The sequence below is a fragment of the Anneissia japonica genome, unplaced genomic scaffold (genome assembly GCF_011630105.1).
Source record: "Anneissia japonica isolate Jap-2015-1 unplaced genomic scaffold, ASM1163010v1 scaffold426_len1935630_cov189, whole genome shotgun sequence".
NCBI lineage: Eukaryota > Metazoa > Echinodermata > Crinoidea > Comatulida > Comatulidae > Anneissia > Anneissia japonica.
In genome coordinates, this window is record NW_022713172.1 from 1,143,589 (window position 1) to 1,163,599 (window position 20,011).

At 34.3% G+C, this 20,011-nt stretch overlaps 1 protein-coding gene across 1 annotated transcript; it reads right to left on the bottom strand.

Moving 5' to 3' along the window:
• Positions 1–1,093: 1,093 nt before the first annotated feature.
• LOC117108373 (neurogenic locus notch homolog protein 2-like) lies at positions 1,094–16,503 on the bottom strand. The gene is made up of 14 exons (XM_033250374.1): positions 16,301–16,503; positions 12,074–12,103; positions 11,837–11,959; positions 10,868–10,987; positions 10,245–10,358; positions 9,053–9,166; positions 8,313–8,426; positions 7,140–7,253; positions 6,722–6,835; positions 5,978–6,100; positions 4,161–4,484; positions 3,216–3,479; positions 2,824–3,006; positions 1,094–2,098 (listed from the first exon to the last, which is right to left on the bottom strand). Exons 1-14 carry the CDS (start codon positions 16,404–16,406, stop codon positions 1,980–1,982), a joined length of 1,962 nt encoding a protein of 653 aa, XP_033106265.1. The 5' UTR covers positions 16,407–16,503; the 3' UTR covers positions 1,094–1,979.
• Positions 16,504–20,011: the final 3,508 nt, after the last annotated feature.

A 20,011-nucleotide genomic window follows, 5' to 3' on the forward strand; every position in this document is an offset into this window, starting at 1 on the left:
AAATATGGCAAACCACGGAAATGGGTCTATAGTTAGTCATCGTCTGCTTACATCCACTACCTTTATAGATAGGTGTTGTTTTTGCGAGTTTCCAATCCTCAGGAACAATACCCAACCTAATAGACAAATTTATTATAGAGGAAAGAGATTTTGCAATATATTGGGAGGCAACCCTAAGCAATTTTGAATCAAAATTCAGAATATCCAAATTACTGCTTTCGGACAGACCTGAAAGGGCATTTTCAATATTTTCAAATGTTACCATGTTAAAATTTAATTTGTGGATACATAAAGGATGTTTCCATTCAGGACAATAGATGTAGACCCAAGGCTACCCCTAAAGATAGGTGCCAACCCTGACGACAGATGTAAACTAATAATTATTTTGTACAGTATCATCATTACTTCATCATCATCATCATCATCATCATCATCATCATCATCATCATTATCGACATCATTATTTCTTATTATTAATATCAACATCTCATTGCATTATATAAATCATCTTGATCATTACAACAGAAAAAACATCAACAATAATAATAGATGTCTACAATTATTACTAATAACGATACTTGATTGTCACGACGATCATCTCGGTTGTAGTAATGATAAGAGTATTTTCTTTTTCCCAAACCAAAAAATTGAAAACTTGAATGGTAAAAATTACCTTGAAAGTTTCGCTGTTCTTACACGAACAGCTTCAGTTTGTTTGTACGCCTATACTCAATTCTCCAACAAACACTGTTGCTCAATTATTTTTTCAATACAGCTGATCACAGTCTCAATGATTATTTGTATTTATCTCTCTGACTAACACGGCTGTTATTGTCTTAATTCGTATATTGCTCTACTAAAAAACTAACACGGCTGTCCACAATAGTGGTGGCTTTTTAATTATCAGGGGCAAATTTAGGGTGACCGGCCGTCCCCTGTCCCCACAAGCCTCTTTTTTGAATTAAAAAAAATAAAACAAAAAAAGAGGGAGTTTGATTCAGAATGGCTTCCTCTGATTATTTTGAGTTACATTTATGTTAATGTATTATAATACTTAAACAAACACAGTTATACTACAAAATGTTGTCGCAAATATTGTATCACACTTCTCCATACTTCCGGTTACCGACGTTTTAATAAAATGTGCTGTGGACTTTTTGAAATTATGAAATACTGTACTTCTTAAGTAGTCCTTCCATCCAACTTATGTATCGTATAAGAAAAATGTTTATTTCTCTTATGACCTTTATAAAAACGTCTCTTTTCTCTACATAGTAGTTTAATGAAAAATAATCATTAGGCCTATATTTTATTTATTTTCTCATAGACAAAGCATCATTACTTACAGCCTAGAATCAATAATTACGTTGCAATTTACAGGTACAACAATATTAGTGTGTAATCTAAGTCATTATCTCTTACATTATTAGACAAGATTTTTTCATCTAATGTGTTTGTAAATATAATTTTATTACCATAGATCTATTTTTTTTTTGTTGACTCCACCAGAACTCTGTTACTGTCTGGTATCAAATTTTGTCTGGGCTGCATGTTCATCCCAGATAACATTAGCATACATTAAGATGAGTTTGCAAACCGTCTTCCTTCGACGATACAAGGCAACTGGAAGCAATTCTATAAATGCTTAATTCCTAACTTGTATTCATCGTCTCTAGTCCTAGCCTCCCCTTGCAATGTTTTATTTACCTTATTGATGGAAAATCTTAAAAGTTGTTTCAAGTATAGAATTAAAAATTGCAAACCCATTTTCTTATTTTATTATTTTCATATTTCAGCAATATTTAGTACTAATCCTTAACTTAAACAATCTATAACAAAGAGAAAAGTCACAATTTACATTTTTCATCCAACTATATCCAAAATATTAGAATACATTGTAAATAAAAATTAATAAACCATATGGTCCAGACCACTGTTACACATTTGACCAGATCGACGGTCTACACCCCCTGTAACTGTTATGTAATAATAAGCCCAGCCGTTATTACACCACCAACGATAAATACAATCACGATAACTGATATGACGGCTATCAGTCCTGGAGACATTTTTTTAACAGACGTCATAGTTTCTTGAACTGAAAAAAAGGTAAGAAATCTCCAAATTAGGGTGAAAATAGACACACACCATGCTATGACGGTTAGGAATTTCAGTTTAGATGATCTCTCTAAATGTGAATTAAATGTGTTTAGAACCTGAGCGAGAGGACAGGCACAACGGGGCAGTGGCGTGGCTTCGGGCAGTGCAGCCAGTGCAAAGTACTGGGCCCCATTAGGGGCCATTTATAAATAGGGGCCATTATATAAAATAATAATTTAAAACTTAATTTTGAAGAAAAAAAACGGTCAATGGGCCCTTCAATTATTCGGTTTTTAGAGGAGTAATTATTGATTACTGTGTTGATTTCAATTCAGTAGTGTATTCAATGGGACCCCAGCCAGATCGACCCTCCACCCTATTTTTTACCTCAGCCCCAACCATGGTAGGGCTGAGGTGGTCTACATCTTCCGCCTGTGAAAATTTTCCCCAACCCCTCTATTTCGAATTCCCCTATCACATCAAAGGGCCCGGCAATTAATCTTGCACTGGGGCCCTTCCGCACCTAGCTACGCCGCTGGTCTGGGGGACGAGCATTTACCAACTAGGGTGAAAAAACATATTTAAAAGTAATGAGAAATGTATCAACTTCTGAAAACTAATCTTCAACCGTTTAAATTTAACGTCCAAAATTTATCTCTTGAAGGTTATGTTTTTTCTTCGACCGCAACGACCACGATCCAGCCACATTTTTTGAATACTAACCTGTTTCACAGACAGACGGTCGCTTCATAGAACATTCTATGTCATTCCATTTACCATTTATCGTCAATAATTCAACACAGTTTTCCCCACCAGTTGTCTCATCGTATGTTGACATCATTACTGATTTAGATGTTCTGATAATTGCAGTCACCCCACCATTATTAGGTTCGCCTAGGTTCCAGTCTTTAAAGAGTCAAAAGATAAAAACAGAAAGTAATAATAATCATGATATTTACTTTGAACGTTAGTTTTCTATACCAAAACATTAAACACTTTTCGTTATTGAACTATTTGTTTTGCGGATGGTGTGAAGAAACGTCAAACCAACCTCTCTTACAGCTTATGACAAATTTACCATTATTGTACTAGAAATAAAAAGGTCCCAAACTCACTTGTGAAGGAATTGTTTTGATTTCTTAGCCAAGTAAAATCGCCCTCTTTCGTACTGTCACTCAAACCTATCCATGTAGCTGGATAGCCACCGTGATTCTTTTCAACATGTTCTCTCAAGAACTCATTTTCTAATTCAGATTCGATGTGAACTAAACTTGCACCCTTCTTCTGACAGTTGCTGTTAGCATCGTCCCAGGTACGGGGCTTGGGGTCCACGTAATAACATGATGTGCTCCATGATCTCCATGATGCCTGACAAGGTGCTGCGACAAAAGAATTCGAAAAAAAATACATTTACAATGGACTTATACTAAAATTCAATACGGCCCAACCTGTTATCTATGTGGTTTCTCATGTAATATGGTATCTAATTTATATAAATTTTGATGAGTATCGGTGAAACTTTCCCTCACTATTAGGCCTATATATTTTCGATTACATAGAAATAGATGCACTAAAACTGTAAATACGCTTATGTCATTATATTGCGCTGTCGGCGGATACAATCAGACACCAACACACAGCCACCTGCCACGCGCGCTATTCAAGCCAGAGTAATAGGTTCGTGTTGGCGACCTGAAATATATATTACATTATATATCATATTATAGTATTATTATTACATATTATTCTGAACAGATTTTAAATGGCTGAAAAGGGACTGGGTAGAGGGTCGTGTGTGGGGGAGGGGCGGTGGTGCGGTGTGATTTCCTCACGCCTGAATATTTGTCTAGCTTGGAATCTCTGTAATTGGTTGAAAGTGCACATTAATTTATGCTGGAAGTTTGACTTTACGTTCAATGGGAAAAAGTGTTTTGTTCAAAAAAATTGGCAGTGGAAATAGTTTGAAATTTGATGGTTAGTAATAACATGTTAAAGACCATAGCAAAAGTCAGGGGAATATAAAAATACTTCATAATTATACTTAATTCAGTGAAACTTACATGCAACATCGGTACATATTACCCCAACGTGTGCCTTATGTTGACAACCCACATCCGCAGCAGGCTGATCAAGTACACAATCATGAATGACGTGTTCATTTCCAGAGCACACCATTTCACAGATCTGGGCGGGGTCGTTACTGTTGCCATATTCGGAATGCGAGAACGCCTCAATTGCTGAATGGAAGCCTAGATGGTGGCACACGGTACTAGCGTCCTCTAGTGTCCATGCACTGTCAGCTATAGGACCCCATTTGTTCCTGTAGTAGACCTCAACTCGACCTTCATTATCGGATTTACCGCCAACAAGTCTGACAGAATAATCTGTAATACAGAACCATTACATGTTAAAGTTATCCCACATTTACTAGTTAAAACGTATATAAACATTCTGAAATATCTATCTGTGATTGGTTGCAATAAATTCCATACCGGCTTACGAAGTGCGCACGCTCATTTAATGTTAACTTAATGAAATGGAATATTGTAAATTCTCAGTTAAAACCATTACTTCAGAGAATTTGGATTTGGATCATCATCATCAAATTTATCATCATTGTCATTATCATTATCATCATCGTTTTCATCATCTTAAGCTTCATATTCATCATCCTGCACATTATGATCAAGCACTTTCACTGCTGTATAGACACATTATGTGAACGTAGAGAAAGCTTAACTATTAAATTTGCCCAGAAACATGTTAAGCATCCAACATTCCAAGCCTGGCTGCCCATACAAAGACAGGAATTAAAAAAATGCCAGCTGAGGAACTCTAGTGATCACCAGGGGCGGATTTAGGGGGGGCCGGCCCGGCCCCGGCCCCCCCCCCTTTTGGGAGGTAAAAAAAAGAAAAAAAAAAGAGAGAAAAAGAAAAAAATGATAGCCCAGAATGCCTCAAATGTTATGTTCGGGCGTCTAGAACACAAAAATTTCGCGGGGGCATGCCCCAGACCCCCTACGACAGTGTTGTCTCAATCGGTCCAACTTTCGGCCCCCGCTTCCGGCCCCCCCTTTTGGACATTTCTGGATCCGCCCCTGATCACTCCCCTATTCGCTAAAAAACTGAACAATTCCGAAGAATCCCAATGCCTTATTTTGCTGGATTTTTTGAATAAGTAACTATGTGCATTTAAAGCACGAGTACAGTAAATGAATTGATAACTTAAAAACGGTCAATAATGCCAACTATGAGCGATGTCAGAATGAGCCTTGGTGTAGATATGACCAATGGAGTTTACTTTTGTTCTTGTTCCTATCCGTGGTTATGTAATGACAATTTTTGCTGTATTTAATGTTTTCTACTCAGTAGAATGTAATGTAAATAATGTGCACTTTAAATCCGTCTTTTCTTTTCCTATTTAAAAACAATAATATCAATATTGTCATAGTAAAGTAATAGTTATTTGATAATAGTGAATAATGAATGACAATTATTTATATATATAATTTATTTAATTATATATTTTCCAATTTGTTAATGTTGATATTGGTGGCAATTTATTTGAGAAATTATTGATGTCCTCTTTTTATCTAAATATTTTAAATTACTTAATTTGTTAATGGTAATTTTGTTTTAATGGTAATGAATTATTAATTAATGATAATTAATTCTTGTGCAAATTTTTAAATTTTTTAGGTTGTGTGGACAGTATGTATTTTTGAATGTCTGAATAAAAATCCATTAATGAAATGAATGAATCCTAATCATCATCAAAATCAGTATCGTTATTATCACCACCGTCTTATTATCATCATCGGTATTATCAGTACCGTTGTTGTTGCCGTTTTCGTTGTCGTGGTTAGTTAAATTATACCTTTTTCGTGGAACTGGCAGATTCCACCAGAATATCCTTCTGTGCATATACAATAAGTGAACTCTCTGTCACTTTCGCACGTACCGCCATTTAGACATTTTGAGTTGCTGCACCTCCTTAATTCTTCAAAATAAATAAAATAGTTTTATGAGAAAAAGAACTACAAAATGGCACAGGCCTACTGATATCGTTCCAGGCAGTTCAATCACAATATGCCATTTAGTCTTATCTAATTTAAGATAAATTGACTGGGACATAGAATAGCTAACTTTGTTGATATATTATTTCTATGATTATAGAACAAGTAATGTGAATAAAAGGCAGCTGTACATGTGTACCCATGTCCCTGGCTTCTCAACCAATAGGCTTTATTAATCCTGGTCAACGGTTGCTGATATCCCAAAGTCAATTATGTCGATATGTGGCTGCCCCATTACACATTTGAGCTACTAACGGCCTATACTACATTCATTGTTCATTGTTTCTAACCAATCCGGTGTTAGCTTTCTGTGTTTCGTCTTGTACTCGCCTCCTCAGAAATAAAACTGCTAACTTAGTTGATATATTGTTTTTATGATTATGAAACATGTAAAGTATATTAAAGGCAGTTGTACATGTGTACCAATGTCCCAGACATCCCCACCAGTAGACTTTACTTATCCTGTTTCACGGGTGCTGACATCCCCATGTTCCTCCCGGTTTACTGGGCGCTGTAACCCTTCTTCCACTCCTGTCGTAGCTTACCTTGCTCACATTGTTTCCCTTTAAATCCAGGGAGACAAGTGCAGAAGAAACCATTTACCAAATTGTAGCATCTGCCGCCATTTCTACAAGGATTCTGAGAGCATTCATCTATCGCTGTATAAGAACAAAACGCATAAAGATAGGCTCTATAGCGACAATTATCAAATATCTGCAAAGTTTAACCTAGACTTGGAAACAAGTAACTGTCATTGAATTCATCATGTTATAATAATATTATAATTACCATTTATTATTATATATTATTTATAACTATATGTATAACAAGTATGAATAATCAAGTAAATCAGTGAAATATCTCGAAGTGGGCTACTCAAAGCCCATGTGACGTCATGGTCAATAAGATATTGAATCGGAAGAGTGAGATTATTATTTAATTCTAATTGACCTCTTACTGTACCTAATAGGCAGTTAACTCCTCTATAGCCAGTCTGACATTGGCACTCGTACCCCTGTCTCTTCTCAATACATCGACCACCATTCAGACAAGGGTAGCTACGGCAACTTAATTGGGCTGATTTTATAAAATGAAAATAAAATACGTATTATATATTTGAAAAACGAATATCTGCAGGTATCTTTAAAGAATCAGTGGCTAACCCCAAATTGGTAAGTGTAGCTCCGGATCATTTACAAATATTTCTTTTCCTAAACTTGGTGATGGATAAGGCCTAAATAAGCCGATAACTTCAAGTAGGCCTATCTGAAAATTATTGTCCTATCGAAAGATTGCCAAAAGCTTTAAGGAGCATTGTGGTATGTGCCTCAGAAAGAGATTCTTGAACGAAAAAATACAGATGCTGAAGTCTTAAGAAGTCGGTGTACGTAGATGAATTAAAACAGAAACCAGAGATAGTACTAGTCTGTGCCCTTTTCAATTTTTTAATCAATTACATTGTGTCTAATATAAAAATAATAATATTAATAATGACAACTAGGCGTACATTAATCGACATTAAACGGCTTCTCTGAAGAAATCAAAAAAGGTTGTATCAAACGAAGGAGCCTGGTTACATTAATCAAATACAAATGCAGTGATGACTGACAATTCGTTTAAAAATACCGTCAAACCTCAAATACACGCCCAATGGGCTTAATCTTGAGGAGAAGCCTATCACGAATTGAAGCCCCTCCCCCTTTTTTTTTCGTCTTTGCTAAAGTGCCTCGAAAAGAAGCCCATGGGCTTCTTTTCCTTTGCAGTACATACACTGACTTGAATTTCAAAGAAACAAAGTATATTTAAAATATGCTTGGTTTATACAGTAGTTTTAGGTGATTTAATAGCACTGCATGATACAGACTGATGTTGCAGTGGCACTATATATTGTTTTATAGTAGTAGCCTCCCAAAATCATTTTAAAAAGAAGCCCCCCTCCCCCCTCTCTTTACTTTGCGAAAGAAGACTCGAAAAGAAGCCCTTCGAAGAGAAGCCCGCCATCCAAAAGTCGCAAAAAAAGAAACCTTCTATTCGAGGTTTTGTCTTGAATTAGTCTTGGTAGTATTTTTTTAATATAATTTCCATAAATTTCAGTTGTCTGTCAATTATTTCAGTTATTTGGTACGACTATGTTACCTTGTGCGCACAGGGGTCCATGGAATCCTTTTGCGCAGACGCACTCGAATCTGTTAATCAGGTCGATACATCTGCCGCCATTTTGACAGGGTAAAGCAGCACACTCGTTTATATCTATCGGAAAAATGAGAAAATTTGATCGGAAAAAAGGATTACATTTGGACAGGGTCTTATGGATTATAGATTCCTGTAAGTCAATGAAGCTCATATCTGAACCCACCCAGCACGTTATTGTAAGTGGGGTGAGATCCTTTGCAGTCGCCCCACCAAAATTATGGAATCAGCTTCCACAATCTGTTCGGTCGTCTGCAAACAACATCACTTCATTTAAACAAACACTGAAACCTCATCGGATGGTACTTGCTTTCAAATAGTTTTACCATTTATGTTTTATTATATTAGTTAATTTATTCGTCGTTTTCTTTTTAATTGGCTAGGACAGTCAGACACCCAGCCTTTTGTGAGTTGCGTACCATCGAGAGTTTCCATGTTTTTTAGTTCAGTTTTTTTTTTTCATGTTTCCGTCTCTAGCGCTTTCTAAGTGAATATGTTTACTATATAATTCGTATTCATTATATTATATTATTATTAATTTCATATCACAATAATTAGTTTAAGATCAGTTGTAAGAAAAATGTATAATTATATCTATTAAACCACAATGAATTCATATTATTACACGTTTTATTTTCGTTTAACTCGTTATTTTTTCTTTAATCGTGTTGCGTTCTCATTGTTACCTGTTTCGCATAGAGATCCTTGGAAGCCAGGTTTACACGAGCAAAAGAAGCTGTTCACACTATCAGTACATTCACCTTGATGTTGACATGGTGATGATAAACAATCATCAATATCTACAAATATAGAATTATGGCATAATCAATGCACAATATCACATATATTAACTAAAATTAACTACAACGAATTAGGCTACAAGTGGAGTCGACTGTAAGGCCTACAATATACAAGCATAAGAACCACCATACGGTAACTGTTAAGCTTGCTTGGGGTTGAAAAGTCCAAGAGGGCTGCCTGGCTTATTACTCATGCGAACTCATTCGATTTGAATAAATGTTACAGCATATGAATATAAACCATACAATGATTCACCAACTTTTTTTGAACACCTATTTATATTACAGTAGAAATTTAATGAAACAATCTTTCAATGGAAGACTTCCTTCCTGTTTCGGACCACAAAGATCTTTTGTAAATAGCAATAGTACTAATCTAATTTTATGCAGTGCTCTACTTTCATATGTATATATAGAGTGTAAATAATTAAATATCACTTTTTTCTAACTTGAGAATTAACTTATCTTTTATAAATTTGTCCATATATATGTATATATATATATATATACTCTTATACGTATATATATATATATATATATATATATATATATATATATGTATGTATATATTTATATAGGCCTATATATAGGCCAAAATTACTCCCCTAGTCGCTCCCCCCACAAAAAATCACGGTCAAGTAGTTAAAAATCACCTAAAATCACCATATTTTTTTCGAATTAGCGCCCCTCAACTGATCATCGAGCCCACCGCCCAATTCACTCTCGCGCCCCCATCAGCCCCACTCCCAATTCAAGACTTCTAGATACGCCACTGCTATCTCAAAATACTATTCAATCGAGAAAACATATTAGATTGCTGTATATAATGTCTATATGGGTACATTCCTCCATTTCAACCCTGAATAGTATTTTAAACTATAGCATTTAACAAAATTTACACAGAAATGAAATCCCATTTGGAAATATACGTTCGATATTTTTTTATTATTATATTGTTTTTACTGAAACTATTTGACATTTTGTAAGATTTAAATGTACGGTATTAAAAGTTTCTTATAAACATAAATATTTACGTTTTGAGTTGAAAGTGAGCATAATGCTTCATGTATGGACTTACTTATTTCGCAGACAGCTCCCGTGAAGCCAGCGGCGCAGGAACAGGTGTACCCGTTGAATCTGTCTATGCACCGACCGCCATTTTGACAAGGGTCTGATTCACACTCGTTCAACTCTGCAGACGAATGGCACAAAAACCGATATACTGGTTTGCAGTCAATAAATAAATTCTGATATGTATAGAAAAACCAAGATAACCCATAACGTTAAATCTTGATTCAAATACGAGTCCCGAAAATAATAATAAATATTGGGCATTAAATTATCATTTAAGAACGAAAACAACAGGAGAAAACTTGTAAGTTTTAAATACAAATTCAATGTTCCAATTGAAGAGGGTTACGAATCGTTCTAGTCTCGCTTGTCTCAAAGACAAACGAGGCTTGAAAGATGTTTTATTATATTTGAACTTTTAAACTAAAAAAAAAACACCATTGTTTAAAAATGCATTTGAGAATTTATATAAATATGTTTATCTCTGGACATTAAGAAATAATCTAAACGAAAAATCGAAGCCCCTAGTAAATTTAATTTTAGAATTGCCCATATAATAAGGTTTATCATATGAAACTAATTCACAGACAGAAATGAATGAAGGAAGGTTTCGATATTTCAACTACCTACCTGTTAAGCATTCAGATCCACCATAGCCTATAGGGCATTCGCAGGCGTATTCATTAATATAGTCAACACACCGGCTCTGAGGGCCATACGAACATGGAGATGATATACATTCGTTGATATCTGAACAAAGACATAAACCCTATCAGTCAATCAATCGAATAATTGACAAAAATAACATGTTCTAAATGACATAACGTTTTCAATTTAAATTATTAGTATTTGAAATCAATATCAATACTGTATTGATATTTGTATTATTATAATTATTTAAATTATCTTCCTTATTGTTATCTTTATTAACATCATTATTAGGCCTACTATATTCGACTTCGGCTTGTTGAACTCGATTGGGACCAAACCATACCAGAGAATGAAATAGTGGTAACTGTTCGGCCGTTTATTCACGACAATTGTAAAACACACTAACCCAAAAATGGGCCAAAGATGGGGGCATACAAAGCGCCACCATCTCTCAAACATAAACGAGATTAAAGGAGGAGTAACGAGGTGGCGGTTGGAGTGTTTTAAAATCCCAAAAATTAAAACAAACTTCTATCGTATTGAAGCCATGTTCAATCAATTATCAGTCTCGAGCCCTTATGGCATATCAAACTTTTGACCCTAATTTGACCCAAACTACTCCACCTTTACAAAAGCAGATCCTGTGCCTGTGCTCATATAATATTGATTAAAATTGCATTTTAACGCTTTATTATTAAGTATATTTACAAAATTGATAATAATAATATAGTAAAGACATGAAGTGGTACAGGCCTATAACACACTTTAATGCATCAGTGTTGAAGTACGCATAAACTTTTTAACATTTAAATTTGTATATATTATATATTGTATATCTACTTAAATGTAAACAGTGTCAAATACACCATTAAACCATTTCTTAATCCAGTTTCTTATGTAAAAAAAATATTCATTATTGGTACAGTATAACCAACAATTGATTCGTACTTATTTCGCATAGGTCTCCGGTGAATCCTACTGCGCAGTCGCAAGTAATAGGTACATCCATCCACTCACAGGTGGCTCCATTTTGACATGGTGAGTCGTAGCATGCAGAAGGATGAGGCTGTACTGGTTAAACATAAAATATTCATAATTATTGTTTAAACAATAATCAAAAGGTTTACTTAAATGGGCGTTCAAGTTACCGAAACATAAAGTATCAACCTTTATATTTATACTTACTAAATATTTGTCTAGCCTGGCGCCTCCGTGCTATAGTAAGAGAAAACAACGTTTAATAAGTAATCATTCGCATTTCTTTAAAAAAAAAAATAAAATAAAAACACTATTACATGTGCCGGCCTGTGCTCTTATTATTATACTACTTTTACGCTTTTTTCTCTCGATAATTCTATCGAATTGTTTCATTTGACACTGTCGATCTGGGATTCTTATCTACCTGGAGGTGGACACATTGATGCGTCATCAAGCAAGAAAGAGCCCATTCAATTCAATTCAAACTAACATATATTTTCCTTAATTGACATGTGTTACAATATACATAATATGAAAAAAGAAGTTATGAAAACATGTAATGAAAGAAGGCTGGGTCCCGAGAAGAAAAATCTTGAGTTGGGCAAGCCTGAAAAAAAAAAAGGAAACTCGTTGGATAATCATAAATAAATAAATTAATACAACCTACAATAAACATTCACAATAAAAAAGAAAACTTTAATACAAATGACCGAAATAAATAAATAACAAATTAATAAATAAATACCGTAAGTAAATAAGTAATTACCGTACATAAATCAATGGTTATAGCAGCACTCATCGCGAAACGACCAATAATCAAAGGTTATAATTTGAAATCAAGTGATTTTTAAGCTTTGAGGAAAATGATTTTAAAGAAACGGAATTTAAGATTGTGGGTGGTAAATTGTTGATGAAAGTGGGACCCGAGTATCTAATATTGGGCTATTATTATTATTATTATTATTATTATTATTATTATTATTATTACTATTATTATCATCATTATTATTATTATTACTATCATTATCATTATTATTATTATTATTATTATTATTGCTATTATTATCGATTGCAATCGATGTGGACGTGTTTGCCGTGCCCACATTGGCCTCCTGTCACATTTGAAAGCCTATCAAAGAAGATGATATTATTATTATTATTATTATTACTATTATGATTATTATCATCATCATTAGCAATATCATTATTATTATTATTAGGCCTATTTTTATTATTAATGCTAAATATACTGTAATCAATTAGGAAGTCTGCTTCATATTCAATAGTGACACGATGCTACAAGTTCAAGGAGGTACAGTACTTGGGTGTACATATTTGAATGAAAGCATGATGGAAACATGTCTGTGTCAGAAGATTTTAGAACTAGGCCTATTAATTTACGGTCGGCTTGAAAAGACTATTTAAAAAGCAAAAAAGCACATCTGAAAATATTGATAATAATATACAAATAATGATATGATAATAATATACAATGATAATAATATACAAAATTCAAAACCATTTATCGATTCTTCAGCCCAATGAACATATTATTAGATTGGTATCACACAATTTAGTCTGTTGGGAGACTTTACGTCGTACCTCGAATTTTTATTATACATTTCCATTTTGTTTTTTGCTAGATTACTACTTAAAGATTGTAAAAAATGATTTGGAAAAAAAACCACAATACAATTAAAAGATCTAAAAATCATCATCAATCTACAGTACGAAATTTAATTCTAATGTACCGTAGCATTTAATGACATGTTTGGAACATACCTTAGGAAAATCTTATTTGCAGAGATTATTAAGATTCAAAAAAAGTTAAATTGAAAATTTACATAAAGGATAAATACAAAAAAAGCTCACTAGTTACCAATTGTGTTTATAATATTGACCAGACGCCCACGATTAATAATTATACTAACACTTATATCAGCAATCATAAACCTACTGATTACCATACTTCACTTAAATCAATTATGAATTGGCGAGGTTTTAAAAAAGGAGAAATTCTGTACAGAGATAGGCCTAAAAAGGATGTCATTGTATTCTTGACCAACAAGTTCCGGATAAGTACCGTACTGATATGCATGCAGATCAACTATCCGGCTACAATTTACAAATCCTCTTCCGATACGAGTTAACTTTGTTCTTTCTCCCTGTCGAATCTCGTCATCAATTCCGTTGCGTGCGTTATGGGCATCTGATATACAATATAGGCCTAGCCTATTTATGAGAATTAATGAATATCTTCTTTTCTGTTTTTTTTTTTTATGTAACCACTTGAACCACTTGTCAAGAACGATAAAATTTGAAGAGCAAATGAGCATATGTTTGAATCAAGTGTAATTGCTCACAAGAGGTGGTTTCCTGTACAGCTCACATTTTGCCCTGGCTGTACACTTGACGAACTTTCTTGTTTTGATTGAATAGATTACTAGGCCATCAAAATAATGAGTTAATACCGTGTCCTATTTAAGCACGTGTTTTTCTATCTTAATTTTACCATCTTATATAGTTACACCTGGAGTTTAGCCGACTGAGCTAAGCTGTTGGTAGTATAAGTGTAGGTCGAGGCACTAAATTTACTCAACTGCACTATTCGGAAAGGTTGGAGTGGGACAATGATATGTACCAATCGATAAAAGATACAACATACCCTACGCGGACTTTGTGGTAACGTACAGCCCTAATAGTCCTTATACATAAACATTTTTTAAGAACAGGGCCTACATATTTATTGCACACTATACAACTTAGGCCTACCAGTATTTGATGCAGACCTATGCAGTGGAGTCATGTGTTATTCAGAAAATAAATATCACGATAGACTAATAAACCTATCATTAAGTATACTGTTGTATTTACGTAGGTGCTTGGATAGTAGACCTATATGTGAGTTTGTGAGTTGTTATTGATACCCAATAGTTATTTCGACGTGTATTGCACTAAATACACGGTCTGCGCGATAGACAAGCGACTGTAATAGTGTTTTTATTTAAGTGATCAGTGGCGTATCTAGGGATGCACGGGCGACGCACACGCCCCTTCAAACAATCCTTCCCCCAGTCGTCTCGTCCCCTAAAATCACCTCAAATCATCGAGCGCCTCCCTACCCCCTACCCCCCCACTTCACCTCCCCCTCATTACACCCTTCACCATTTCAATACCCCTGGATACGCCACCGACAGTGGCGGTGCGTTACGTTTCCAGGATAAAGGTGTAATCTACCTGACAAGATTTGTACGTCTATTTCCATCAATCTCCCCAGGGTAAAATATCAACGTCAGAATAAGTAATTGGTGTCAAAACGATTACTCATATTTAAACCGTATGCATCTTATCGCAACAGTTGCAAGTCATGACGAATACTTAGTAGAACTTTGTAACTTTGATGCGAAATGTTCATGGTGAGGACGACTAATAATAGAGTAATTACAAGAATTAGTGGATTAATTATCCTGACTAGGCCTATTATGTTGACTTTAACATTATTCTACTTATTCATTTTCGTCATTCTTTGTTAGAAATACATATTAAAAAAGAATGGAACAGTTACAAATTGGCATTATAGCATTATATCTATTGATATTAATATCATTATCGCCATAATCATCACTTCCTTCTGCCTGTGTCGAGTTTGTATTGTTTGTCCCTTAAAATACGCTGTAGTTCTTACCTGACACTAACGATGCTATAATAATTACACTGATTTGTGCAGTTTCTGTCAATAAAATAATTGAGTTTAAATATATAACTAGCGCCGTTTGCCAATGCAGGATTGCAAAGTTCCCTGGTCTTATGTACATTAATAATGTACAATGTGCAACATTACCCCTTGGGGGTATTGCAGTCCTGTTCCAATCTACCCACGCACTTCACTCTCTTTCCAGGTACCTATAGGCTCATGAAAAAAAGAAGACTTCGGTTAGCCTAAGTTTTAAACTCGGAACCCCTGACATGGATTGAAATCTCAATAAAAGTCTTACCCTTGACTCTGCTTTTACCATGTCAAATAATTTAGTATTTTGTTATTTTACTCAGTATTTGGGCGTCTAACGTGCCTTCAACACCGAATTTAGTTATGTAAGTTTACAACATGGGTTACCGAGGTGAATAACGAAACGAAATTTGGTATTATTTTGCGCAGCTTGTGGAATTGAAAAATATATTATTACAGGAAGGTGTTATCATTATTTTCATTTAATTTATTTCATTATGATTAGAATATAAATTTTAACTGCTAAATATGAAATATACAAACAGTAACGAGAAAACATACGGTACATCTACATGACAGGATTGCCAAAAATTCAAATTAATTACTGTCAGGTCTCTTCAAGATGATAACATGCAAAAAATTTTGATCGAAAAAAAAGTTTAATTAATAACTTCTGTTACTAGATGCACAATGTACAGGTTACTTACCATTCTTGTACCTGGTATAAAGGTAACGGCCACCTGGTTTGTATCCTATCACGTAATGTACATAGCATATCAAAATTGTTACTATGGCAACCAATATTAGACGCATTTTGTTGCGTTGTGAGCATTCGCGGGACGAGTTGGTTTAGTAATGGCAAAGTTTACAGCTAAACAGTCAGTTTAATACAGTTTCCTGTCTACAATCAGACTTCCGTCAGTTACATATCATCTAGTGTAGTGAATGTTTCGTAGGATATCATTCAAATTTGTTCATACAGAGTGGCAAACGATAAACTGCAAATAGGTACCTCGTTCAACATTCTTCATCAGGTATACATAAAATGCACGGACAGAAGATATTAATTATGACTATAACATGGCATGTGCGATGGTAGTTGTAATTTGTGTCCTTTGGGCTTGGAAGTATTCAATTCTTATGCCAGCAGAAAAAAAACCAAAGCCTTCCTATATATTTTTTGGAAATGGAATTGGCCAATTCACAAGCTCCTAATTTCCATGAAATTCTAAATTTATGTATCTAAAATTATATTTTCTATTAGTGGATTAGGTCTGTTGAATATATTATTCAAAAATGATATCAGTGTTTGTCAACGTTCGACTTAATCGTTGTGGGGCTATTTTAGTAATGATTCATTGTGGACTTTTATGCATAAAAGGGATTCATACTTCTTAATATATAGTAAAACAAGGATGCACATCAACGTATATCTCAACAGCATGTACACCCAGGTTATGTTGATTGTTTCATTCGATATATTCATTTAATCATTGGTGTTGCGAATGGTTGATTGTATGATTGATATTGATTGATTGATCGATTGATTGATTGATTGATTGATTGATTGATTGATTGATTGATTGATTGATTGATTGATTCGCTGTTTGTTTCTTTTATAAGAACCCCTTTAAAATAATACCTTTTTCGCAAATTTAGCTGTAATCTGACCACTTTCAAGTTTTGGTTTGGTTTGTTTTGATCAGCTTACTGAAACAATCAAATAAAATTGATCTATTGGTTCATTGATTAGGTAATCGACAGGTTTAGGTTAATTGGTGGTTGGCTGGTTGAACTAAATGATTGTTTAACTGATTGATTGATTGATTGATTGATTGATTTATCGATTAGGCAATCAGACAGAAAAGTAGTCTGCAGGTTTAGATAGGCCCAGATGATACAAAAATAGATCTTGCTCAAGGGTAGGCCTACAGAAAAAAAAAAGTCATGGAGTATAAATATAATTTAAATAATCATTAATATAAATAATCATTTTGTGAATGAGGGTGAAGGGAAAATAGAGGTCATGGAGTAAAATTTAAGAAGTGCAAGAGCGAATGAGCCGTCTTTTTAGAGTTTCGGTTTTTGTCAGCACCCATGTCGGGGAGGTGATCCCTTTCCGTGTACCATCTGTATCCGATAGTGAAGTAGTGAGACTAAGTAAACACGCTTCGTCATATGAATTCCAAATGAATAGAGGAGAATGATTCAAATTCACAATCTAAAAACACATTGCACACAACCTAATGAAATCAAATGCGGTCCCTGGGAACACGCTTATTACTGAAGAATATTCCCCTGTGACGTCAACACAAAACTCATGAGTATTACCCATATCACGTGACACGTGACACGAATTCACTATGAGTACATCAATTCCCACGTTACACTCATTAAAATTAATAACACACCTCGATGCAATTTCCTTGTAGGCTGGTTGGTGCGCGGGAGAGACATCACGTTATGGTTAAAATTCTATTCAAATATAAAGACAAAAATAAAATATCTCTTTTTGACAAAGTTGAAAATCCGTAGTCATTATTTTGTAAATAATACCCTTATCTTGTGTCACAAGATGAAAGGATACGTTCTATATAAAACTTCACCCTCGGGGTGATTATGAAGGCTATAAAAGTAAAAAAAAAGTTATTTAGTCAAGTAATGTAATGTAGACTGTCAAACAGTTAGAACGAATGGGATATACTATTAATAGCCACTATTTTGTATTGAAATTAATCACGCAGAAGTCTTATCCTTATCACCAAACTCCAAGAGCAACCGACATCGCATATAAAGGAAAAAATATGTTATTATTATTATCATTATTATTATTATTTTACAAAACCATAAACGATAAGGAATGAATTGCATGAACAATTTTTTACAGCAAAAGCAAATCAAACCAAGAAATATAAGCATGTCCCTTTTTCTTAATAGGCCGGCCAAATTCTTCCCGCGAAGCAAATTATTCTGGCCCGCGAGAAAAAAATAAAATTAAAAAATATATATATAGTTAAAGAAAAAGAAAGTAATTAATCATTCAATGAATATTTTTTCAATAAAGTGAAGACTAAAACGCAACACTGGACCATTTTGAAGTAGTGGTAACCCCACCCAGATCTAAAAATAAATCCGCTACCAACCAATTGACAAACTTTCAAGATTGGTAACCCTATTTCAGCTAAATATGACATAGCAGATTAAACAATGAAACTTTATCATAGACTTAATTGTTTTTATTATGTGTATACCCGAGATTTTACATGCGAAGTGTTTTTAGGTTTAAAAGCCCTGGTATTTAGTGGATAGGATTGGTGAAATTACACAGAAAATACTGATTGTGAAAAAAAATGTTTTTGTTATGTTTTGTTACAAGTATTCATTTTTGGCTTACCAGGGAGTAGTCAAGGAACCCGCACCAAAAGAAAGTTAGAGCTGTCAAAGATACAGTACTAGGTTAACTATATTTGGAGGGCCTCCAAACGTGAAGGCCCTCCATGACAAGAAAACACAATGATTAAGGTCAATATGATAGAAGAAAAATACCTAGTTTTAATTTGTGGGGAAAAAATCCCCAATTCAGGAAACGAATGTTCGTTTCCTGAACATTGAACAAAGATGGAGTTACACTTGAACAAAGATGGAGTTCTATGACTAGGTCTATTACCAGTCACCGACAACAATCTCACCGATGCAAAAAGCATGACAAGTCATATATACTGTATTATCATTCATATAGTGCTAAAAATTAGATAACTCCATGCTGGTACTGTCCATGATTTTTTTTTCTCCATAATCACCCGGTGACCCTGCAAAATACCTTGCGGATTTTAGTAAGTTTGAATAAAAGGGCCTAACAGCCCCAAAATGACTGGAAATTTAATTACTGTACTGTAGAGTATTTACGATTTATGGGTTTTAGAAATCCATTAAACACGGCCTCATAATGCTACTTTGTCAGACCCAGTCGGGGCCCTAAACTGACTTGGCCCTTCAAATACATAAAGAACCAGGAGCCTAGATTAAGAATTGCAATTTTACATTTGGTTACATTATTGGATGCTGACTTGGAGAGGGGCGAGCTCCCTTTCCACATCCTCTGGCTCCATCATCGATATTTAACTACATTTTACATCAGATCAAAGTTGAAATCAACATTTAATATAAAGTTAGAGGATGGTGAATAGAAAATCTGTTTTAAAATTTCACATTGTAGCACACTAGGTTAGAAAGGGAACCGAAGCCCCCAATGGAGGGCTAAAAGTTTGCCCTAAAAGCAATTTTAATGATCTGGAAACAACTGATATATTATAACCCCTGGTCCAGATAGAGCAAAGAGATATTTATATGAAAATGAAAGGCCATTAACATAACTCATTTTAAAAACAAAAATCAAGAAATTTAATCATATTTATTAA

What these genes read in the sequence shown, in the direction of transcription:
- LOC117108373 (XM_033250374.1), bottom strand. Translation starts at nt 16,406, where the DNA reads ATGCGTCTAATATTGGTTGCCATAGTAACAATTTTGATATGCTATGTA. An exon ending in CGGAGACCTATGCGAAATAA is followed by an intron (nt 10,988 to 11,836) that starts GTACGAATCAAT and finishes GTCTTTGTTCAG; the next exon opens with ATATCAACGAATGTATATCA. An exon ending in TGGACCCCTGTGCGCACAAG is followed by an intron (nt 7,254 to 8,312) that starts GTAACATAGTCG and finishes TTATAAAATCAG; the next exon opens with CCCAATTAAGTTGCCGTAGC.